Source organism: Camellia sinensis, chromosome 14 (genome assembly GCF_055761805.1).
Source record: "Camellia sinensis isolate YWXY chromosome 14, ASM5576180v1, whole genome shotgun sequence".
Lineage (NCBI taxonomy): Eukaryota > Viridiplantae > Streptophyta > Magnoliopsida > Ericales > Theaceae > Camellia > Camellia sinensis.
The window spans coordinates 85,549,176-85,575,879 of record NC_138974.1 but is presented as its reverse complement, the minus strand read 5'-3'; the positions used below and the strand labels follow the sequence as shown (position 1 = coordinate 85,575,879).

The window sequence follows — 26,704 nt, the reverse complement described above, 5'->3', positions numbered from 1 at the left end:
AAACGTAGCCTACGGCCACTGAGAAATGATCTACGAGACCTCTCCCTCCCTTCGGGAAGAGAAAACAGAGAAAACGGAGCCTGGTTCGCAAACCGAGGCAAGACACGAAAGAGCCCGGAAGTCCGGAGGCAAGGCTCGCGGCCGAGACTCTGAAACTTCTAAACAAGTGCAATATGCACCATCACCGAGCGCTCAATCGGTGACGTCTGAGTCTTAAGGTCGGTCAAAAATGGGGTGTCTACAGGAGCCGACTAGTTCAGGTGGTCGGCCAGCCAGTTCAAAGGGTCAATTCATCAAAAAGTGGTCGTCAGCCCCATTTGGTGGTCTCCCAACTGAATGCAAGCTAGTGGTGTGGTGGGAGACCAGCAATTGTGGCCCAAAAATGAGGGAGACCAGTTATCTGACAAGAAAATCGGCCGGCAGGAGAAAAGTGGTCTCCAAGGAGAAAAGGTGGTCTCCCACAGTTGTACCACCTTCTAAACAATGAAAACAAGATCCATGCCAAAAATGAACCAAGACGGATGCAAAACGAGGGTTCGGGGGCCAAAACGCGCAGCCGGGTGCCCCGAAAACTGACTGTTAAGCATCGAAAGTGGCGTGTGACCACAAAGGTGGTCTCCCGGGCCACAGTGTCCCTATAGAGAGAGGAAACAAGGTATGTGCCAAAAACTGGAGCAAACAGAGAAAGTTAAGCGGTCCTGAACGGAGGCGCACGACCGACGGTTTCGAAAACGAGAAATTGATCTCCAAATGGAAAAAGTGGCCTACGACCACGAAAAGTAGCCCATGGCCACTGAGAGATGGTCTACAAGACCTCTCCCTCCCTTGGGGAAGACAAAATAAGACCTAGTTTGCAAACCGAGGCAAAGCACAAAAGGGTCCCGAGGTCCGGAGGTAAGGCTCTCAGCCGAAACTCTGAAACCTCAAAATGAGCACAACATGCCCAATCACCGAGCGCTCAATCGATGACGTCCGAGTCTTGAGGTCGGTCAAAAATGGAGTGTCTACAGGCCCGTAGGCGGCCCGAAACCCGCTAACGGGCCCGACCCGACCCGTTTACAATGTGAATATTTACATTGACATGTTAACATTCACATTGATAGGAGTGTAAAATTGGCCCGCGGCCCGTGGGTGGCCCGAAACCCGTCCGCGGGCCCGGCCAGGCCCGTTTATAATGTGAATATTCACATTGACATGTTAACATTCACATTTATAGGAGTGTAAAATTGGCCCGCGGCCCGTGGGCGACACGAAGCCCGCCCGTTGCGCGGGGCGGGGCGAGCTGTAAATATTTATATTTTAACATTCACATTGGTAAGAATGTAAAATTAGCCCGTAGCCCGTGGGCGGTCCGAAGCTCCCCCTTGGGCCGGGGCGGGCCCGGTCCGTTGATAATGTAAATATTCACATTAACATATTAACATTCACATTGATAGAAGTGTAAAATTGGCCTGCGGCCCGTGGACTGCTCGAGGTGGGCTCAGCCCGGCCAGGCCCGTTGACAATGTGAATATTCACCCAAGCCCGACCCAAGCCCAAGTCTAGGCCCAAGCCCTTTGGCTCGACCCACCGGGGCACCCAAAGCCTGAATACCTTTGTGCCAGGGCTAGGGCCTAGGCCTAATTTTTTGGCCCGTTGGCTGGTCTAGCCCTGCCCGAATTTTGGCAAGCACCCACGAGGCTTTACATGGGTTGGTCCCGGCCCGGGCTGGGCTGAGCCCCTACACATTAACGATGTGAACATTCACATTAGGGGTATTTTGGTAATTATGTCACCCATAGGACTTATTGAAACATAAGAAAATAATGTAGACTAAATGGAACATAAGTAGATGAAAAGAGTATTTTGGTTTTCTTATCTCAAATAGGAACATTCACATTGACGGTGTGAACATTCACATTGACGATGTGAACATTCACATTAGGGGTATTTTGGTAATTATGTCACCCATAGGACTTTTTGAAACATAAGAAAATAATGTGGACTAAATGGAACATAAGTAGATAAAAATGGTATTTTGGTCTTCTTACCTCAAATAGGACCTAATGGAATAGTAAAAAAGAATATGGGTTGGATGGAATAAAACTCTTAGAAAAAGGATTTATCAAAAAAGCTCATTTCTTTTTTTCTATCAGCTCTCTCTCTCTTTTCTCTCTCATTCTCTCACCAAGCTCACACCCGAGTAGAGAAACCCAGTGACTCCACCATCGTCGACACCGAATCTGGGAACAACCCAGTCCCATACACCGGTTAGACATAACAGTCTCTCCACAACAGTCCCGTCGGCCATTAATTGTCATAGCAGCTTCATAGTTCTACCGGAGTTGGATAAAACCTTCACCAGACCCATGCAAAGCTTACCACAACAACGTAGCTATGACTTCGGCGGAAGCTACACCAACCGCTCGAAACCAAACCATACCAGCGCCGGTGCACCTCTTGCTCGAACACTTGACCCACTTTGGAAGACCAAAGCTAACATATGTAGCATTCTCACCCACAAATGAGACAATCCAAGCCTTCAAATGGGACAAAACCCAGATTGAAGTCGAGAATCCAAATCAGAGGCAACCGGTGAGATGTCGCCAGAGAAGAGGCTTGATCTGAGTTTTGGTAAACACGGTGTCGAGGATTCATGGCCGGAGCGAGCGAGTGAAAAAGTGAGAAGGAGATCGGTGGCTTGAGAGAGAGAGAGAGAGAGAGAGAAAGATGAGAGAAATGATGCCAGATGTGGTGCAGTTGCGGGTGGATTGACAACCATTGTGGCGACAAATCTACAACTACCGCGGATGAGGAACAACGGTGGAGGAGAGCGAGGGTGGAAGAAAAAGACGGAGAGAGTTAGGGTTTTGAGAGAAAGAGAGAGAATGAGAGAGAGAGAAAGAGCTGATAGAAAAAAAAGTAATTTAGAAATAAAATAATTATAATAATTATGGACGAATAAAAAAGTGACACGTGTATTAAATAAGTGTAAAAAGTTAACAGAAACAAACGAAAATATATAGAGGGTTAACATTAGGACATGGTTAGAAATTCAGGGTTTAAATTGTTAAAATTAAAATGTTAGGGTTTAATGTGAAAAATACACTAAACCCTGGAGTATTTTTTTTATAATTTGCCCAATACATAAAATGTATGAATTAATTTAGAAACTAGGAGGTAAACAAATAAAAACCAAGTTTTAGGGTATTTCCAATTATAAAGTGGTGGTCTATGATTTAATTATGATAATATACGGAAAAATTATTCTTTATTGGGCCATTTGGTAGACTTTTACGAAACTAGAGGCTAAAATGCTTTTAACCTAAAGCTCAAGGTTTCATGTGTAATTATAAAAAATTAAGATCTCTACAAACTATTTGGCGTTTGGAACTACTTTATTATTTTTGGTTTTAAAAATCCAAAAAATATAAATAAAAAAGAGTTTTTTTTTTGCCAAAACCCCCATCTAGGCCTTTTTTAGGGTGAAGGCCAACCACGTTTATTTTCTTTCATAAATCCTTTAAGGAGAAAGCGTATGACTCAGGAAGGACAGATAAAAGTTCCTTGTTATTTTTTATTTTTTTTGGAACAATATTGTCCTTGCATATATAATCTCACAGATTTGAAAATCTGTATCAACGAAGTTGATGATCTCCAATATGTAAACTTTGACGATCCTTAATTTGTTCTCCGAGTCGTAGGAACCCTAGCTAGTACAAACTCTCCATCGATCTTTGCAGTATTTTCAATCTGCTCTCCAATTCATTGTTTGTAGAGTTTTATTTTTGTATTGGACATTTTTTATCTTTGCAATATCTTACTTTTTGGCTCGTAAGATTTTCAATTTTGATTCAACTTGATGCTTTTCAACACCAAAGAAATAGTGTTCGTTTGGGAAGAACTTTTTTAGCTGGACTTTTTCGTTAATTGAGCCTGGCTAAATCAGCTCCATTTAGAAAAAATATTTTGGCTTTTTTGTGAGAGAAAAAATAAAATGATTATGGTTTGGATGTCACTTATCAAACGGCAACTGATTCTCACAAACATTAACAGTGGTTGGAGAGAAAGAAATGCAAACTTTATTGTATCAATTGACAATGTAAATTGATATTTTACGATGTGCCGCTAATGTGTCATTTTCGATTAGCACAAAGAGGGTATTTGAAGTTGCGATTGAGTATTTTACGAGTATGTATGAGTTTTTATTTGTAGAAATAGTGTGAGTTCATATTCAGGGAGAGTCGCACTCTGTTTTTGTTACTGATGTTCTGTTCAGAACAAACTGTAACATGTTACTATCAAATAGAATAACATATTACTATTTATGTCAATTTCGATGGTAATTTTTTCTTTTTAAGAATTTCAAAGTCAATATAGATCTTAATGAGAGAATTCTAAAAATATAAATTTTATTAAAAATCGACATTTAGATCAAAAGTCATATTATTTTAAAATTTAAAATATTAAATAACTCACAAAAGATATTTTGGTAATAGTGATACGTGGTGAACTTTCTAAGAGATTTTTTGTACTTATCCTTAATGCATTAAAATTTTACTATGAGGAAGTTTTGACAAAATTTTCCAATAAAAAAACCGGACATATCCAATATAAAAAATGAAAAAAATTAAAAATTAAAAACAAAAACAAAATAAAATAACCAAAAACATATCCCAGACATTTTCCCTGCCTGCCAGGATTACAAGAGGAAAAATATTCCCATCAAATTTTGCACTTAAATATTGAGGGAAGAAATTAATGTTCGCATTATCAAGTTAACTACAAATTATTTATTTAAAAAAATTTATTATTTTTTAATATATAAATTTATTAGACTTCAATTTCAGAGCCACACTTCATATAGAACTTTTAGATTATATGTCGGATTGAGCCTTACTTAGGTTTCATTTGATACTGGTTAATAAATTAACTTATTGACTAAAAAACCCATTTTGTTAAAAAAAAAAAAAAACACTTTAAATCATTTTACACACTCATCACTCACCAAAAAGTCAACGTTAAGCATTCCAAAAAATTATAAATATATGTGATTAAATTAAAAAAAAAACAATCTCAAATGAATCCTTAGTCCGCGATCTTTTTTATTTATTTATTTATTTTTAAGACAGGACCTAACTAGCTTGTCTCTATAATCCTGAATTTTTATTTGGACGAATTATAATGACGGTACTTATAATTTGAATTTTATATCATTTTAATTTTTAATATTTTAATTGTGTTATGTTTAATTTTAAATTTTGAATCTCGTTCAAAATAAGAATAATGAAAAATATTATAACTCCATTTCAAGGATAAAATTGTTAATTTGATAAAATATAAACTAATTTGATAAAAATAAATATCAAAAATTTATTTTTAAATTTTTAAAAATTATTTCTATTCACCAAAGATAAAATTATATAAAAATGATATATTTTTTATTATTTTTTTACCAAATTAATTTTGAATATATGTTTGGATGATGATAATGTAATGAGTAGTTATTTTTGTTGATATTTTTGGATGATTATCATATACTAGATGGTTGTATTTGTTGTTAATAGACATTTTTGAATAGTTATCATATAATGGATGATTGTTAGGCTTTTAATATATAATAGATATGTTTAATATATACAATATGTTTAGTTTTGGATTTTTTGATTTAATATATTGGTTTAATAATGACATCAAAATTGTTGCCATGCTTGACTTTTTTAAAAAATAAAAACTGATTGAGCGAAAATAAATATCACAAAAATTTATTTAAAAAAATTATTTCTATCCTCCCAAAAAATAAAATTATATAAAAATGATGTGTTTTAAATTTTTTTCACTAATTTAATTTTTCATTTCTTTGAAAATTTTTCTGAAAACCAAACCAAACCAAACAGAACTTTATAACTAAAAAAGTTCTAATATTATTCATTGAAAAAAATGCTATTATATTTCACACAACACATAAGTTAACTAATACAAAATAAATTGTATGACTACTTTATTCTTCAAATGAAGCAACAATATATTCAATTATCCTTATTTAGAACGAGATTCAAAATTCGGTGTCAAATGTATCATAATTAAAAAGTCAGAGATCAAAGCAACATAAGTCCCAAACTATAAGGACTGTTAGTGAAATTCATCATTTTTATTTTATTGGTTTAATTATACTTTTATTAATTAAATTATGTAATTTTTCTATTTTATTATTAAATTATCAGTCTTGTTTATTTAATCGTTACATATATATATATATATATATATTTTCAATGTATGTGATTCAATTGAAGATATGGTCCAAAATTGTAATTATGAAAGCCTAATTTATAATGCAAAAGAATAATTTTATAATTTAAAAAATTTAAATCATACAGTCAAATATTCATTAAATTAGTTGTGAGACTTTGTTCAAAATAAAAAATAATAATAAATATTTAATGATGTAGTTTAAATTGTTTAAATTTTAAAGTGTATCTTTTTTAAATATAAAAAATAGTAATAATTTAGTGAATAAAATTAAAATTAGCACATTTATATTTAAAAAATTCTATCCATATATAAAATTCATATTAAAAAAAATAAATCTATAAAAATGATTTGAAAATGTAATTTTTCTAAGTAAACTCATTTTCATGACAATGTTCACATTGTATGAAAATTCTGAATGATTTTTTTATATTATTAAACAATCCTAAGGGCTCAAAAAAAAGTACCAAAAAACATTATGAATTACAATTATTCTATCAATATCTAATTTTTGGATAAAATTTGAGACAAAATTTCATGGCTCATAATATTTTTCTTTTATATTTGTGTATAGTTAGAGGTGTTTGGCATTAACTATTTTAGTCAAAAACAAAAACAAATAAAAAAATTATAAAAATTTCAACTCATACAAAAAATTATGAAAAGCTTTCTTTTCATATTTTTTTTAATAAAAAAAATCACAACCAAACATGCCCTAGCTCTATTTGTATTTGTGAGTTCAAACAAAGAACCATCCACTCTTAAAAAAAAAAAAAAAAAAAAAAAAAAAAAAAAAAAAAAAAAAAAAAAAAAAAAACAAAGAACCATCCAGAAAGTGGAGAGAGAGAACAGAGTGTGGAATATACCAGTGAGTGACTCTAGAGTAGCTCACATATTAACATTATCTCATCCTCAGCCAATGCAATGCAAGACCCATTAGCCTTTTTGTATTAGGTACATCAGGCAACCCCATTAGCAACAACAACTATGGCCTCTCATACAACACTCCCATCTCAAGCTCTCCTCTACCCACTACTCCTCTCAAACCCTAAAAACCCACCTCTCCGCTCTTCCTTCCACGGCCTCTCCCTCAAACTCACCCACCAATCCCTCTCTATCTCCGCCAATCCCAAGCCTCTCTCCACCGTCGTCGTCGCCGCCACCAAGAAAGCCGTCGCCGTCCTCAAAGGCACCTCCAATGTCGAAGGCGTTGTAACCCTCACTCAAGATGACAATGGTCCCTTCTCTTTCTAACCCTTCGCCTCTCTAATTCCTATGAATAATACATTTATGTAATTGAATTGAAAGTGCGAATTGTGAAATGGGTATTTGTTTAATTGAATTGAAAGTGTGAATTGTGAAATGGGTATTTGTGTAATTGAATTGAAATGCGAATTGTGAAATGGGTAGTTGTGTAATTGAATTGAAAGTGCGAAGCGAATTGTGAAATGGGTAGTTGTGTAATTGAATTGAAAGTCCGAATTGTGAAATGGGTTTTGTTTTTGGATAGGTCCAACTACTGTGAATGTTCGTGTTACAGGACTCACTCCGGGACTTCATGGATTCCATCTAGTGAGTATTGTTAAAAAATTGTTTATTTTATTAATTGGATCTAGTTTCAGCTTTAAATGATAGGTGAATTTCTGAAATTTTGACTTTTATTGTTTTTGTAGCACGAATTTGGAGATACAACAAATGGGTGTATGTCAACAGGTTGGATTTGATCATATTTGAGGCTTGAAACCACTTGAAATGTTGGTCATTAATGTTTTTTTGTTTAATGATAAATTTTATCTTAGTTTTTGTTGTTTAATGTATAATTTTGGTTTTTGTTCTCAATTGTTATGTTGTGATAGGAGCACACTTTAATCCTAATGGTATGACACACGGTGCTCCTGAAGATAAAATCCGTCATGCGGGTGACCTGGGAAACATAGTTGCTAATGCTGATGGTAATTACATTTTCAATTATTTCTTAAAAAAATTTGTTTGTATCATCTGTGATACCCATTTTTTGTGTTCGTTGGCATAATTCAGGGGTGGCAGAGGCAACAATAGTGGATAACCAGGTATTGCTTTTTTGCGTGTACAGACTCAGTAGAATTTTTTTAGGGTTTGGCATTTTCGGTTGCTATTGTTACTTATTTCTGTTGGGCTGAGATGTGCAGATACCACTTACTGGACCTAATGCTGTCATCGGCAGGGCCCTCGTGGTTCATGAGCTTGAGGATGACCTTGGAAAGGGTAAAAATTCATGTTCATTGTTTTGAACTTTACTTCCAATTTTTTGCTATCTTTATCATTGTACTAATTTTTGTCAGCAAAAAAATTAAAAAGTGTAAAAACATTTCCTTCATCTGTTATTATTGGTATTTTGTACATTCATCTCTTTTCGTTATCTATTTGTAGGTGGTCACGAACTTAGCCTTTCCACTGGCAATGCAGGTGGACGATTGGCATGTGGTATGCAAATACACTAACTTCACATTTCTTTGACTTGTTTCTTGTCTTGGGCTGCTTTGAGATATATTCACGCTATGTTTGATTTTATGCTTGAGTGATTATCCTAGCTATGAGTAAAGTTATGAATTGAACCAAAGTCATTGTAACATGGGGGAAAAGTGGTGGTATGACATTTCAAAAAAGGGTGGGGTTGAAGGCTTATTTTGTCATGTGTCAAGGTGAAAAAGAAACAAAGGGATAATTACATGGACCTCCCTTGAGATTTTTTACAATTACAAGGGACTTTGCTTGTGGTTTTTGAAATTACATTGATCTCCTCTATCAAAGTTGCTAGCTGGTATGGAAAGTGTACTACGGTTTTACCCTTAATGACCCCTACTGATGAACCACCGTGAGCTACAAGATGCAGGGAAGGGCTTCACTTGAGGAATAAAGGCATCACGCGGGGAAGAAACTGGTAGTAGGGTAGTCAGGATTGTTTCCCTAATAGTAGGGGGACCTATGTTACCAAAAAACGTTAATACTCTAACGAATTATGTATTGGTACGCACGTTCCGAAATATGATACACTTCCGTTCCAAAACAGTAAATTTAGTGATCTAAAATGATCCCAAAAGTTTTTTTCAATATATGTTCTTAAATGTTACCTTAGGAGGAGAAAAATCAAATATAATGAACTAAATCTAAGGTGAGTTAAGTTTTGACAAGACAAAAATATCAAAAAATGAATCATAATGCTCATAAAAAATATTACATTTTATTAGATTTCTAATAGTTAAAAAAAATTTACTTTAGAAATACCCTAAATTCTGAAGTATAATATATACAAGCCTACCCTTATAGTACCACATTTTAGAGCATGTGGCGTACCACGTTCCCGTTCCCGTTCCCGTTCCCGTTCCCGTTTCACGTACTAGAACGATTCATGTTCTAGGTAACATAGAGGGGGGATGGGTTCAAGTAGTTGTGGCATAGGTTGTGTTGTGCTAAGAGGAAGGGTGGTGTAGTGAATTTGGCTTGGGAGATCACAGTACATGCATGTCAAAAGCAGGTTATTTGGGGGTAAAATACAGTAGTGTATAGGCTGCTTTTGGGACAGAGGGTTTGGGTGGTTCTCCTATATGTTTAAAGCACTTTTGAAGAGGAAAAGTAGCACAACGGAGAGGATTTATAGGCTTAAGCAATGTTTTAAAAACCAGACCGGTGAATGAACCAGAAAAAGGATCGGGTGGACGGGTCACCGGTTCAACGGTCAGGTTGAACTGGAATTGAACCGTGACGTAATAAATATATTAAAATTATATTTAAATAAAAATATAAGTAATAAAATTAAAAATTAAAAATATTAAGAGTATTAAATTATCTTAAATATTTGTCTTAATATTTTTTTTACTGAAAAATATAATAATATATTTTGAAATATTATTAATTTCAATTTTGGAAGATGAAATCAAATATTTAATATTCCTTCCATATGATTTTAATTCAAATAATTTGATTGAAAGGAGAGCAAAAATTTTGGAGGGATATCAAAATTTCAATATTCCCTCCAATACATTTGATTGAATCCCACATGGATTTCTTGAGTCTTTTTGAAAGAATTTTTTTCTTATAAATAGGTGAAGACTTTCACAATAATTTCATCAAAACTCTTAATGGGATTCCTCACAAGAGGAGACCCTTAAAAAAAGTTTCAAATTAAAATTTTCTTATATTCTTATATTTTATATATAATATATATATATATATATATATAAAATAAGAAAGAAAGAAAGAAAGAAAACAAAAGAAAAACTTAAAAAAAAAAAAAAAAAAAAAAAAAAAATAGGAGCCAGACCGGTTCGATCAACCCGTGACCGGGTCAACCGGTTCACCGGTTTAACCGGTGGGTTCACCGGTTTTCAATAAATAGCCCGGTTTTTGCAATTGGCCGGTTTAAGTGGGCTAACAGGACTGGAACCCCATCCGGTCACCGGTTGAACCGGCCGATCCGGTCCGGGTTTCAAAACCTTGGGCTTAAGCAAGTCTTGAGAAACCTGGCGCGAGCTAATTGCACTTACGTTGGCATGGCTTTGAGATTGAGCCACAAGCTAGAATGATGGCCCAATATTCCCCTCGGTCACCACAAAAGAATATCCCTGTTGGATCAAAACAGTTTCTCAGTGTCCAATCGTTGACCACCTTGACGTTGGGCTTTCATTTATGAGAGAGAGGCTATTGAGACTAATAGATCCAAAAAAAAATGGTCAGGTGTTGAGCTTTCTCTCTGTCCCACACCTCTTATCCATGGTCCATTTTCCTTTTTAACCCAGTTTGACTTCCTCTGGTCTATACCCAACACAAGAACCTGATTACGAAATGAAGCCTTAGTGGCCTCCTCCTCTTCATACTTTGCTCACCTTTTAAATTGAGAACAACTGAAGCGAGTATTAGACCTTGGAAAGATTATTCCCAACTATTTTTTATCTGGATAGGAATGAGGGGGCTACTGTGGTGGAGTATATCTGGAGGGATGATGGTATCCATTCCTTTTGGGATTTTTCTGAGGGGCATGTGCAAGACTAGAAGGCAGACGAGCTTTTGGCTTTATTTCAGCTCCTTTATGAACATCCAGTTTTTGAAGGAAACAAATATGTGTTGTTGGGTTCCTCCGTCATCTTGTCATGGTGTGCTTGAGGTGAAATCTTTTCACGGAGCTTTGCTAGGTGACGGTGGAGCGTCCTCCTGGAAAGGGGTTTGGTCAGTTGGCTTAAGGTTGTGTTTTTTGTTTGGAATGCTGCTCATGAGAAGATTTTTCCATTGATACTCTCAGTAAGAGTTGTCATATCACGGTTAATTGCTGTTGCATGTGCAAGTCTAATTAGGTGAATCATCTGTACCTGCATTTACATTGCAAGGCATTGGATTTGAGTCTTGTGATGTTTGGTAACAGACTTTTGGCATGCTTGGTTGGGTGGTAGGGTAGGAAAGAGGTGGAAGGCTTGGCTCTTGACCCCGTTATGGCTATTGTGAAGGAGCACAATATGAGGATTTTTTGTGGAATATTGGATCTTCTTGTTTCTTTCCACCATTAAATGAAGCGCAAAAATTAGATACAAGTCCTTCATGCTTTTCTATCTATTAAATAATTAATTTTAAATATTGCAGTATGTTGATTTTACTTTTGTCTAATGGAATGACATGTGATTGGTGTTTGAACTATCATTGTAGACATCCAAATGTTAATAACTATATATGCCTGAGAGTCTGGGTAATAAAACCCAAATGAAGTACCGAAACATTAGTTTTCAATGCTTTTGAGTATAATTTTTTGAAATTGAGCTTCATATAAATTTTATTTAATAAAAATGATCATATCTAGTGCACGAGGCCGCCACTTACAGCAGGGTACGAGAGAGGTAATAGGTAGCTTGACCCCTACTTTTTGGTGGAGAGTGATTTAAAATCTAAATCTACCTTCCACTTAACGTATTAAAATTTAGTGCAAAGTCAAGTCCATGGCTCTTAAATATATTTTCCTATTTAAGTGACAACTGACTTTTATGATGTTCGTTTAGCGGAAAATCTAGCTCCCTAGTCTCCCTCTAGTATCAGATACAATTTATAAAAACATTGAAGAAATAAAGAAATAGACTTGTACGCCAATATTTCTAGTGAAACTATAAATAGTACAGAACCATAGAAGATTCAAAGAAATGGTGTGTTCATGAAAAAAATGTGACATGAAGAACTTGTACTTCATTTGGATGATGTCAATATTGTTGACATGATGAGAAGACATCCATTTTGCTGAACCTCCTATGAAAATATATGCCTGTGAAGTTTCTATTTTACTGTGGTTACCATGGTGGGTTTATGTTGATCTACTCTTTTGCTGCATTAGTTCCTTATGATGTCTTGATGCGAAGTTGTGCATTCTATAAAATTTGAAGGGATTCTAAGCTCATCCAAATATTACGCTTGATCATTACTTTTGCATGCTTGCTCATCCAAATGTCATCTCTCAGCAATATCTGTGCCTCCTTATCTGCAATGATTGGTTTGGTTTTTGGGAGTTGCTTTACATGCTTAACTTGCTTATGAGTTCTTATTGTGAAACTGTGTTTTCAGGTGTGGTTGGTTTGACTCCAGTTTAAGGACAGATCCTTGTTTGGAATCAATCCGCTGTGTACTAGTGACTTGCTTGTTTTACTTCCTTTGCATGCTTAATATAGCGCTCAATGTTATTGAAAGCCGAGGATGGACTTTCGTATTCTGTGAACGGCAATTGTTAGTGGCAAAGCTTGCAGAATCAATCTTGTTTTTGTGTATTCAGTCTCCAATAAATGTGACCTTGCTATGCATGGGTGGAGCTGTGCATGATGTAGTGGGTTCAATTAACCTACTGGACTTTGAATGTTTTTTTTTTTAAAAGAGTAATGTACTATTATATAAAATTTTTGAGAGGATTTCATAAATTGACAACATTAAAATTGTTCAAGAAAATAGATATATCAACAATTTTTTTTTTTTGGTTTAACAAAAAATAATTAATTTTATGTTTGTTATATTTTTATATCATTTTTTTGTTTAGTACGTATAACTATTAATGATTGAATATGAATATAAATATAAATGAGGCTTATATGGATATTATTACAATAATTGTTATGTATGTTATATATTAGATATCATGTAAAAATATGATGAGTGTAGCCTTATTGACATAATAAATATCATGGTATTATTTTTTTTGAATAATGATATAAAAAAAATTCATATATAATTTTTGTATAATATGAAGTAATTTAATATGGACCTTTTATTTTAAAATAAAATATTCATAAAGATTCTTTTTATTATTATTTTTTATATAAATTTTATATATAAGTAGAGTTTATATAAAAAAATGAAAAAAAGAAAAAGAAAAACAGACTTCTTTTGAAGTATGAAATTGTTAATTCCTTACGATGACATTTTATTTTGGATTTGGTTTCTCTCAAGTTATCGTCTCAATTTGAGAATGTTTGAGTTTTGTAGGTCCATTTTTGAATTGATTTTGATTATTTAAATCGTTCATTTTTAAGATTTGTTAAGTAGAATATGTATATAAAAAATAAAAATAATTTAATATCGGTAATTATATCTTCGAATCATATTTGTTAAAAAAAATATATGATAAATATAATTTTAAGAATAACCATTTATTTTTTATAATATAAATTTGATTCAAACATATAACTATCGATATTCGATCATCTTGATTTTCTACATAAATATTTTATTAAACGAGTATTAAAAAGTGAACAGTTTGGATCACCGAAGTTGGTCCCAAAATGGGCTTACCAAATTGAAATGCTTTCTCAAATTGAAATGACCACCATGAGAAAAGCTTAACCTATTTTGTTTTTATCAACAAGAATCATTTTGTCTATTCTCTCTATTTGATTGATTGAAAATCGCAATCTTGCTGTTTTTAATTTTATTGAAGAAATAGTATATTCGTGTTCCTAAGTATTGTTGTGTAATTTGACTAGTTTGAATTGCTTTGTAATATTATTATCTTTGATATTTTAGTATATTTATAGTTGTAAAAATTTATTTTGATATGCATTCTAAAATTAAAAATATGATGTAATGATATTGCTCATAACTGACTAAATGATACCACTGAAGAAACTTTTTGGCCACTCTACTGTCTACACAAAGTCTTCACCAGATGAGGGGGTTAGAACATTAGAGGCTAATGGAAGGTTTCGGAATCTCCCAAAAACTTTAAGAAAATGTAAGAATATTGAACATAATTTTAGAACTTGTATAGAAGATTCTAAAGTAGATTCTAAATAGTTCTAGAAAGGTTGTGAAAGGTTTCAAGAGAGCACTATACTTAATTGTAAATTCTAGATTGTTCCTAGGGAGAATAAGGTTGTCCATACAAAGAAAATGCTTTATTTGGCCAAATTAGGAATGGTCATTTCCCTCGCACAGCTTTGCCCTTACATCCTTACCTGTATGAGTTTTTTCTATTGTGCTGATGAAGCGGAGCAGAGAAGGATTTTGCTTCTCCCGTCCCAATTATATTTACTAAATATATTTATATATTTATATAATTTAAATAACATTGATGATAACTGATTAAACAATACACTCAAAGGAATTTTTTGGCCACGCGACTATTGGTACTAGGGGTGTGCGCGGTGCGGGTCGGTGCGGTTTGAGAGAAAAATAGAAACCGTATGGCGGGTGGCGGATTGATAAAAGTGCCACTAGAATTTGCCATTTTCCTTATCAAAAACCGGCGGTTCAGTTGGCAAATAATGGCGGATTTGCCTTGGCGGTTCGGGCGGATTGGCGGTTTATAAAAAATATAATTCAAATTACAAAACTTAAATCAAAGAGTAAAAAAAAGACGAGAGATATCATGATGTTAAGCATCTTGCGAAGGTTTCTTCTGATGCAGCAAGTGTAGCAATAACATGATAATATCAACGACTATGCCATCAGTTCATTACAAGCATCTGTGGAAGCTACAATAATCAAATACAATACATAAAATTCCCCTCGAGCAGTAATGTAATACTATATTCTAAGGTATAGAACAACAAGCAAACTTAAGTAAAAAAGAATTTTTAGAATCCTATAAAACATGATTTAATAGCGGTGCGGGTCGGTGCGGTTTGGAAAAAAAATAGAAACCGGCGGATTGATGAAAGTGTTACTAGAATTTGCCATTTTTCTTACCAAAAACCGGCGGTTCAATTGACAAATAATAACAAATTTGCCTTGGCGGTGCGGTACGGTGCGGTTTTGGCGGTTTCGGCGGTTTCGGCGGTATTATGCACACCCCTAATTGGTACGGTCATGTTCATATATGATGTTTCTTTCTATACTTTTGACTCGGCAGTGAACAATAATATCAATACTTGCATTGAACTTATTTTCTATGCCAAGAAGCCGAGAAATTGTGGATGTTGGACCGGTTTTTGAACTGATTTTACATATTGACCGTCCGCATTTAAGAAAAGAAATTATAGTTATATATATGATGGTGAAAGCACAAGCAAGCATATGATGTTTCTTTCTAATATCAATGCTGGCATTGAACTTATTTTCTATGCCAAGAAGCCGAGAAATTGTGAAAGTTAGACTAATTTTTGAACTGATTTTATAAATGGCTGTCCGCGTTTAAGAATTTTTTTTTTTTTTTTATAGCTATATATATGATGGTGAAAAACACAAGCAAGCAGTAATTTTTTACTGATTATGGCTATCTGCATCTAAGAAAATAAATTATAGTTATATATATGATGGTGGAAAACACAAGCATAAACATTTCTGGATTTGAAAAGACTCTCTCAACATTGAGCTATTTTTTCCCTCTCTTTAACATTTCTGAATTTGAAAAGATTGATTATGGCTATTTGCATTTAAGAAAAGAAATTACAGTTATATGATGGTGGAAAACACAAGTAGAAACATTTTTGGATTTAAAAAGACTCTCAACATTTGACCTATTTTTTTTTTTTTTTTTTTTCTCTTCTTCAACATTTCTGGATTTGAAAAGACTTTCAATATTGAGCTATTTTTTCATTTCTTTTTTCGGAACCACACTGACAATGATATTGATTTCATTTTCACAAGGTACCAGATGTGAATTAAAAAGTCCGAGCTACCTACGTATTAAGGAGAGGGAAACTAAAGTCTTCTAATTAGTACGGATGGGGTAACTCTAGGTGACGTGGGACACATTCCAATACATCCTCATGGACCACAATATACAGTAGCCGGACAAACGGTACACCAGTCACAGGCTCAACCAAGCTCTGATATCAATAGTATCAAGCACTTATTATCTTACCAAAATCCACAAGTAGTGGTAAAGACGCGACATTATTCCTTTTAAGGGTACAACACCAATGGCCACAAGTTAACTATGACTCGGCCGTAACCCGGACCTTAACCACGACATGATGCTGGCCCAAATCCAGGCCAACAATTCCCCCATCACTGCCCTCAAGTAGTATGCCAATCTTACCAAAACTCATAGGTAGTGGTAAAGGCACAACATTATTTCCCTTAAGGGTATAGCACCAAAGGTCACAAGTTGATTATGACTCGGCCTTAACCCGGACCTTCGCCATGGCATGATGATGGCCCAAACCCAGGCCAACAATCCCCCTAGCACGTGCCATGATGGGTTTATGACTCGGTCTTAATCCGAACCTTTGCCACGGCATGATGATGGCCCAAATCCAGACCAACAATCCCCCTTAGATATCAAATTAAAAAACCCAGCTCTCACTCCTTAAAATCTAGATATTAAGACGAGGAAAACTAGAACTTTATAATTAGGACAGATAGGCGATGTAGGACACACTCCAATAATGTCTTCTTTGCTTTAGGTTGATAATAAACTCTACTTTTTCACTTTTCCTTCACCTACTTGTTGAACTTTAAACTTTCAGTTGTTTCAAGCCATCCCTTTCCTCCCTCTGTCACCGGCCAACCCACTGTTGTAAGACTTGGGGTTTATCTTGACTTTATCCTCAAAAGCCTTTGGGATTTTTAAGAGTTACTTTTATTGGTGGTTGACTTCGAAAATGGGATCTTGATCCTCTTCCATTCTTTTCACTGCAATGTAATTAGATATTAGATGGTCTAAATTTAAAAGTTAAAGCAAAGCGACTGAGTTTTGAATGTGTAGTTTACAATAAAGACATTATTTTACAACATTTTGATTTCATTTTGAACTTGGACAGATAAATTATTAATATGAAATGTGAGTTGTGTGGGGGAAACACAACAACAACAACAACAACAAATAAACAATAGTGAATATACAAATGGAGATAGAGATCCGGTATAGTTGAAATGAAAACAAGTTAGATTTATGAACAAAAAGTGTTTTTTTTTTTTTTTGAAGTGTTATTGGGAGCATAAAATAATCAGAGAATTGCAAAGAAAAATGGAATATGTTTTGTGGGGTTTTAAACAGAGCTTGAATGGAATTCTGTACACACTGGATTGTCTTCAAAGTTGAAGACTCAAGTATTTGTGGTAATCTACCTAGATTCAACTATATGATCTTAGCAAATTAACCACTAACCAAGTAGCCGGTCAATTCTCGAAAGGGGATTCTGCATGTATCATGCTACTCTAGTGAGAACGTAAGCTAGTGATGCTTTCAGCTATTAATACCGAGCACGAATTATATTTTTCTTCAAGATTTATTATAATTAAGCTCTTAAATTAGTAAGATTTAGGGCTCCGTTCTACCTTACCACAATCGTACAGATCATGAATCATGCCTGATTGAAAAAGCCCAACAAACCTCATTTCACTTGCTTTAACAAGTAACCTAATTAGGTAAACAATTTCTCACTCTTTGCATTAGCTGTATTTGAATTATGGATTTAGATAGAGATTTAGAAAATAAAAAAATTTAACTTATATTTTATTTATATTTCACTTTGTCTTTTCCCTTTGCTTTTTTATTTTTAAATCTTTACTCAAATTCATAATTCAAATACAGAAAATTCTAATATACACACTTTTGAAAGAGGTATACCATATGTACCCTTAGTTATGTCATTTTCTTCTTTAGTTATGACTCATGAAATCTTTAATTATACTTCATGTTGTATTTGGTTATAACATTTTTTTAGTTATAATTCAGAAAATATAAAATTATGTCATTTTTTTTTTTATAATTATAAGGTGCATATATGATACACACTTTTTGAGGGATGTGTACCATAGTGCATGCTTGCCTTCAAACACAGCCTAAAAGATCAAAAGGCCTTCTTTTTTAAAAGTATTTATATATCTAATGTTTAGGGGACCATGACTTTTGAGGAATGCCTTGAAAGTGAAGGTTGATCAGCAGATTCATCTGTAAACAGATGGTGAGAGGGCAGCCTTTATGATTAGGGTAGTTCTTAGACATGGTTTTTCCACTTTTGACACTGCAACTTATGTCATACCAAACATTAATACAAACCAAACAAATTCTAAGCAAGAGTAGCATTTTCCTTTAGCATTTATATAAGAGAAAGCCATCTATTAGACCCTGTATGCCTCTAAGCTAGAAACCTCACTTGAGTAAGGAGTATGATTAAGTGGTTTCAAACTATCTCGTTAAAATTTTCTAAACTATTCATGATCGGTTATATGGAGAAAAATAAGATTTGAGACCTCATTTTAAAAATAAAAAAAATATTCTTAAGGAGGTTGATTCTAACAAAGTGATACGCTAAATTCAACTTTTTCTTACATGACCGACTATGAGTGGTCAGAAGCAAAACAGACATACTAGTCCTATAAATTTTCCACATCAAGGTTATTTCATTAAGTAGCATGTAGGGAAGGTCTTAAAAGGGGAATCTATGTCTCGTTTTTGATAGGAACATGCACTTGATGCGCGTGTTCGCATGAGCCAAAGCTCAAATTCTTAAATTGGAGATGAATATTAAATTTGATGTATAGAAAAATAGAGAGAATGAAATATGTATTGATGATTGATATTATTGATTGATGTATTGTTGATATTCTGTATTGTATGTGATGTAATTACAAGAGAAATCAACTCTCTCTTTATAGAGAGAAGCAATATACATTGGATTCCAAATGATGGGCATTACCACCGAAAGCAAAAAGAGAAAAGAGAAAGCTATACAATTGGCAATATTATATTAACAGCCCCCCTCAAACTCAAGGAGGATAGGTACTAGCCAACTTGAGTTTGGAGAGAGTAACAAAACAGAAAAATAAGCTGACAATTAAAAATGGGATAGGAGACACTGTATGGTCGTGTCGGACCGTTGTAGCAGACAGTTTACGGGGTCATGTCGGACCGTTGTAGCAGACACTGTGTGGTCGTGTCAGACCGATGTAGAAGACAGTTTATGGGGTCATGTCGGACCGTTGTAGAAGACAGTTTATGGGGTCATGTCGGACCGTTGTAGCAGGACAGTTTACGGGGTCATGTCGGACCGTTGTAGCAGACACTGTGTGGTCGTGTCAGACCGATGTAGAAGACAGTTTATGGGGTCATGTCGGACCGATGTAGAAGACAGTTTACGAGGTCATGTCGGACCGATGTAGCAGCTGACCGGAATCAATGTCGGGACAGTTTACGGGGTCATGTCGGACCGTTGTAGAAGATTGTGGTGGTGCACCAAGGGGGTGACTTAGGGAGTGCGCCATGGGTGACTTATACATGATACGGTATAACCCCCCCTCAAACTCAAATAGGTGTAAAGATAGAAACCTATTTGAGGTTGAAATAAAGGGATTGATAAAGCTGACCGGTGTAGCAGACACTGTATGAGTGTGTATATAGGCTGCCCAAAAAATATACATGGATGTAGATATCGAGCCCTCAAAAGTCGTGCCCTCAAAAGGTGTGCCCGCACCCTCAAAAGGCGTGCCATCAAAAGGCGTGCCCGAATGCATCAAAAGGCGTGCCATGAAAAGGCGTGCCAGTTTGTCGGCGAGAAGAGGCGCGCGATGCGCGTGGCTGCCTCGGCTATTTAACCAAGACGGAGCTGAGGCCGAGGCAGAGGCTCAGACAAGAAACTGAGAGAAACCTCTGAAGAAGTCTGCGTTGTGCTGAGAGAGAGAGGCTGTAACACTGTTGTGCTGAGAGAGAGAGTCTGTAACACTCTGTTGCGAGAGAAAATGGCTTCGTCGTCCCGTGGTCTACTTACTCTCTTTCCCGACCTCAACGAGTCCACAAGAGAGATAGCAGGTGTGGTGTCCCGTGAACCTCAACCAAACACCACTGGGTTTGCTCCGTTGAACTTTCCGATGCAGTCGGTGGAGCAAAAAATGGCAGTGCAAACGGATGTGGAGGCGAATCAGTATACTTTGAAGGCATGTGTGGAGTCCATGACGGCGGTCACAAACTTGTCGCACCGGCTGCAGAGTAGGACAAATGAGGTGCAGCAATTAAACGCCCAACTGGCTCTGCTCCAACGCATGTATAAGGATGCGCGAGCAGAGATAAGCGTGCTAAGGGCAGAAAACAAAGAGCTGAAGCGGAAGGCCACCGTGATGTTCCGATTTGGAGGTCCGCCATATGCTGCAGTGGAAGAGGTTGGGGGAGTGATCATGCCCAGTGGAGTGGGAAACACGGAGGCAACACCGGCAAGGGCCGCCCAGGACGGAGGCAAGAAGAAGAGACCGGCGGCAGAGTAGAGAAGAAAAATCCCACCTGTGGATGTGGGTGGTTTGTGTGTTGGTTTTTTTTTTTTTTTTTTTTTTTTTTTTTTTTTTTTTTTTTTTTTTTGTTATGTGTTGTGTAAAATGGTGATCGGGGTGGATCCCCAGCATGAATAAAAGGAGTTTAGTGTGCAGTTCGGCTTCTGCCTTTCTTTTTTTTTTTTTTTTTTGTGTTAAATAAATAAATAAAATAAAGAAAGAAATAAAATAAAATAAAATAAAAAGAAAGGGAAATTGGAGTCGTAGACAAAGGAGGAGAATATCCATGTAGTGGGAGAGAGAATGAGTGGGGTGAAATATTTAAGAAAAACAAGTGGTTGGGTGGAAAGTAGAAAAGGAGAGAGAGAGAGTGACAGTGTGAGGTGTGCAGATCATGTGTATCGGTTCCTGCTCTTTGTTTGTTTTTTTTTTTTTTTTTTTTTTTTTTTTTTTTTTTTTTTTTTTTTTTAAAGAAAGTGAGACCAGCTAAGCTTGATAAGAAGGAAAATAAAGGTTGGGCCGTGGAGCGGTGTGATTATGGTTTAGGGTGAAGAATATTTTAAAATGAAAAAGTGGATATAATAATAAGAAAAGGGTAGTGGGTGCTGTGTGTTTCAAGGAGTTTCTGGCTGACGAAATCTTCAGAAATTGCGATTTGTGAAAGAAAATGGCAGGGAAGCTCATGAATGCGGTTCAGTACGACTGTTATGGAGGAGGAGTTGCTGGTTTGAAGCATGTCGAAGTTCCTGTTCCTGCTCCAAAAAAGGGCGAGGTTTTGCTAAAACTGGAAGCAACAAGCTTAAATCCAGTTGATTGGAAAATTCAGAAAGGCATCCTGCGTCCTCTTTTTCCTCGCAAATTTCCTTGCATACCTGCAACTGATATAGCAGGAGAAGTAGTGGAGGTTGGATCTGGAGTCACAAAATTTAAAGCTGGTGACAAAGTTGTAGCTGTGCTTAGTCATTTTAGTGGAGGTGGACTAGCTGAGTTTGCCGTGGCTAGCGAGACTCTGACAGTTCCAAAGCCACCTGAGGTATCAGCAGCAGAAGTCGCGAGCTTACCTGTTGCTGCTCTTACAGCTCACCAGGCCCTTACCCAACCAGCAGGGGTCAAGCTCGACGGAACTGGCCCGACAAAAAATATTCTGATCACGGCTGCTTCTGGCGGCGTTGGTCACTATGCGGTTCAACTCGCAAAGCTCGGAAACACGCATGTGACGGCCACTTGCGGGGCCCGCAACATCGGTTTCGTGAAGAGCTTAGGTGCCGATGAGGTAATCGACTACAAAACACCTGAGGGGCAAGCTCTGAAGAGCCCATCGGGCAAGAAATATGATGCTGTCATCCACTGCGCCATGGGCTTTCCTTGGTCTACTTTCGAGCCTAGTCTGAGCACAAATGGGAAGGTAATTGATTTGACTCCCAGTCCGAGTGCGGTGATGACTTTTGCAATGAAGAAACTCACATTCTCTAAGAAGCAGCTTGTGCCACTGCTTTTAGTACCCAAGGCTCAGAACCTCGAGTATCTGGTGAAGTTGGTGAAGGAAGGGAAGCTTAAGACAGTGATAGACTCGAAGTATCATCTGAGTAAGGCTGAAGAGGCTTGGGCTAAGATTATGGATGGTCATGCAACAAAGAAAATCCGTGGAGTGAAAAAGACAAAGGGATGGTAGAGTGTCCCTGTGTGTGTCTGTCTCCACCTCTCTTTTAATCCCTCACCAGCGAGAGAGAGAGATGCATGCCGAGAGAGAGGAGGTGAGTTTGTTGCAGCGAGAGAGATCCAACAGAGAAAATTGCAGAGAGAGAGATGGTGTCCATATCCCTCCCCATGTGTGTGTCTTGTGAGAGAGAGAGCTGAGAGGTAAGAGAGAGGAAGATGAAGTTACAGTCTGGGTATGTGTAGAGGTCCGGCGGGCGACCAAGGCGAGGCTGCCGCCCGCCGGTGAAGCAGAATGAATAGGTTCTTAACCTTGCTCTGATACCATATTAAATTTGATGTATAGAAAAATAGAGAGAATGAAATATGTATTGATGATTGATATTATTGATTGATGTATTGTTGATATTCTGTATTGTATGTGATGTAATTACAAGAGAAATCAACTCTCTCTTTATAGAGAGAAGCAATATACATTGGATTCCAAATGATGGGCATTACCACCGAAAGCAAAAAGAGAAAAGAGAAAGCTATACAATTGGCAATATTATATTAACAATGAAAATGACTGAATTTTTTTTTAGTGTTATTTGGTGAAAATGGTTTAATATTTTAAAAATGTAAAAAAAAAATAATAAAATTTTGAAAGGGCCAAGCCCGTACTAGCTACCCCTCCCTCCGCCTGTGTGTGCGCACGTGGCATTGGATTAGGAAGGGTAGTTTTTAGGTTTGATTAATCAAGAGTTAATTAAGGAGACAAGTCAAGTGTGAGAGTAAGAAGCAAAGAGGAGATGAGTGGATGAGTGGTTGTGAAAACTTAATAATTAATATATAGGGTTGGAGTTTGGCATAAAGTCCTTGTCATTGAATGAAAGGGGTTGTGTATGATGGGCACCTTATCTTTCACTTTGGTTTGTGAACATATGCATCAGTTGCAACTTCCACAACTACAAAAGTGGTTGTCCTACACATCACTACTACTAAAGACATCACTCAAATACCACTTCTACTACTACACACACAACACTACCGCTAGTGTCCCTCATAAGCATGATAGAGAGTGAGAGAGAGTTGTGGAACAGTTGAGCTTTGTTTTTTTGTTTGTTTCTTTTTTAGACAATGTTATATATATTTAGAAGAAATTTTTTTTGAAGTATTCAAAATTTATAATGTGTAAATCAGATTCATTTTAAGTGTGGTAATATATGATATCAAATTTAAATCTATATTATATATTTAATTTTGCAGACACTATAATATATAGCATTTATGTTCTCTTTTTGTTGGTCTCTTTTGCTTGTAGAGTGAGTAGTGTAATCACTTTGAGTCACACCCCATGACTAATGATAATGGTTTGGTTTCAATTTAAGGCACTTATTAGTAGTCACAAACATATTGATATCTACAACCCATTCTCTTTTTGTTTTTACATTTCTCTACTTTTTGCCCCATGTGGAGCGACGGAGGCACTAAGGGGAATTGGAATCTATCGGACTGTTAGTGTTAGGATACATTGTTCTTAGACTATTTAGTCAGACTGGATTTGTATCTCATGTTTATTTAGTCATGGAATTAGATGTCATGAAAAGACTATTTGGTTGGATAAGATATGAATCCAATGTTTGTTTGGAATATTATGAAAAATGATAAATGTTCAAATTACTATTTTATCCTTTTCAATTATTTGCTAAATAATAGCAATATTAAACATATTTTAACTATTTTAATTATTTTTAACTAGATTAAATAAAAATTATTTTATTTTATTTTTTACACAATTAAATAAATTTATTTTTTTAAAATTAAATAAATAAAATATCAATAAAAATATATGTTATTTTTAATTAAAATTTTAAATAAATTTATTTTAAAAAATAATAATAATTAAATAATGAAATTAAATAAAACATCTACTAAAATTTAAATAATGAAATTAAATAAAATATAAACAAAATTTTAAAATAAAAAATCAATAAAATATCTATAAAAAATTATTTAAAAAAATTAAATAAATAAAACATCAATAAAAATTAAATAAAATTATTTTATTTTAAAATTGAGACATTTAAATTTTATTGAATTTTACTAAATATAATACATAATTAAATAGTAGAGGGTTAAAATGGTCCACCACCTAGAGTGTGTTTCTTTTGAGGGATTATTTCATTGAGATCAGACTATTAGTCCGACTAATAGTCCATTGTTTGGTTCAATTTTTTTGTTCTGGATTAATAGTTCTTTCGGACTATTAGTCCCTTATATGAGGGATTATTGTATCCTAGGGGGAAGGGTGAGATTATTTCTATGGGATTGGTATCTCATGGGATTAATGTGTGAAATGTCCATTTTATCCTCATGCTATTACTTAATAAACAATTGAAAAATGGTAAAATAGTCTTTTGAACATTTATAAATTATTCTTTTAGTGTTGTTGATTTAAAATTATATATTAAATAAAAAATATAAATTATAAAATAAATTTAATTAAAAATAATAAATTAAAAATTATGGCCTTATAATTTTTTTAGTGTTGTTAAAAAATTAAATTTATATATTAAATAAAATTATTTTTTTAGTGTTGTAATTTAAAATTATATATTAAATAAAAAATATAAATATAAATTATAAATTATAAATTTAATTTAATTAAAAATAATAAATTATAAATTATGGCCTTATAAATTAAATTTTTTTAGTGTTGTTAAAAAATTAAATTTATATATTAAATAAAATTATTTTTTTAGTGTTGTTAAAAAATTAAATTTATATATTAAATAAAATTATTTTTTTAGTGTTGTTAATTTAAAATTATATATTAAATAAAAATATAAATTATGAATTTAATTTAATTGAAAATAATAAATTAAAATTTATGGCCTTATAAATTAAAATTTTTTAGTGTTGTTAAATTATAAATTATAAATTATAGATTACAAATTTAAAATTATATATTAAATAAAAATTATAAATTATAAGGGTAAAATAGTATTTTGAACATTTATCCTTATCTAGTCTGTCCAACCAAACATTGGATTCATTAAAAATAATCTAATCCAGACATCTAATTTCATGACTAAACAAACATAGGATATACATCCAGTTCAATCAAATAGTCCGAGGACAATGTATCCCAAAATTAACAGTCTGATGGATTATAATCCCCTCATTATTCAGTTCGTCCAAACAAATACACCCCTAGTCCGATATCCCCCCTTATTGCATTTGTGTCCCACCCCCCATGGGACACAATAGTCCAATGGATTTGGGACTAATAGTCTAGTGTAAAAATTTTGAACCAAACAACGGACTATTAGTCCGAATGGACTAATAGTACAATCCCACCCCCTCAATCCCTCAAAACAAACACCATCTAAGAGCCTAGGGGGTCACATGCCCCTTGACATTTCAACTTTTTTTTGTTTTGTTTTGTTTTGTTTTAAGTCTTAGCTAAACATGAACATACAGCCCCAAACCAAACACTGGCATCTCATATCCTGACTTTTTAATTTTTTTTTTGGAAAATGCGGGGGACCCCCAGCGACCCCCAGCCCACGTGGCTGTGGGTGATTGGCCAGAAAGGAAAAAAAAAAAAAAAAAAAAGAAAACTGACGAATGGCTGTTCGCCACGTCACTGGGGGTCGACCCCCAGTGGGGATCTGTAGCAGGACTCTTTTTTTTTTTGGGTCCTAGATTCTTAGCTAAACACCGACACACACAAAAACTGATAAACACTAATACAGCCCCTCTCCTTCCAAATTTCCAAAGTCTCGACCTATTTTTTTTATTTTTTTATTTTTTTATTTTTTTATTCTTAACTTGCTGGGCAAGGGTTAATCTAAAAAAAAACAAAAAAAAAAACACTTTTTGGGCAAGGCTTTCAGCGACAGTCGGCAGGATTTTTAAAACTTTAAAAGTGTATAGAGTTTTTAATTTTTTTGTTTTATTTATTCACAGTACTTGTTAAGTGTCTCCGTATTTTCTTTGTCTTCTTTGTCTCTCTTGTCTCCCTTTGTTGTTTTGCAATTTACGGACTCACGATTCACCAGATTGGGATCACACAACACAGATTTGGGACCACACTACAATATTGGTGTCTTCTCTTCATTGTTTACAGGTAACTTTATTTATTATTTTTTTCTTTTAAATAAAAATTATGAATATTAATTTATAGTTATTT

General features: G+C 34.8%; 1 protein-coding gene and 1 pseudogene across 2 annotated transcripts; both read left to right on the top strand.

Moving 5' to 3' along the window:
- Positions 1–7,000: 7,000 nt before the first annotated feature.
- Positions 7,001–13,001, top strand: LOC114267311 (superoxide dismutase [Cu-Zn], chloroplastic). Its single transcript, XM_028208346.2, has 8 exons — positions 7,001–7,465; positions 7,739–7,800; positions 7,902–7,941; positions 8,085–8,180; positions 8,266–8,297; positions 8,397–8,472; positions 8,638–8,691; positions 12,802–13,001. The coding sequence occupies exons 1-8, from the start codon at positions 7,216–7,218 to the stop codon at positions 12,825–12,827; spliced, it is 636 nt and encodes a 211-aa protein (XP_028064147.2). The 5' UTR covers positions 7,001–7,215; the 3' UTR covers positions 12,828–13,001.
- A 6,195-nt stretch (positions 13,002–19,196) lies between these two features.
- LOC145807412 (chloroplast envelope quinone oxidoreductase homolog pseudogene) lies at positions 19,197–22,945 on the top strand (annotated as a pseudogene). Its single transcript, XR_014350467.1, has one exon. The product of XR_014350467.1 is annotated as a chloroplast envelope quinone oxidoreductase homolog pseudogene (transcript).
- Positions 22,946–26,704: the final 3,759 nt, after the last annotated feature.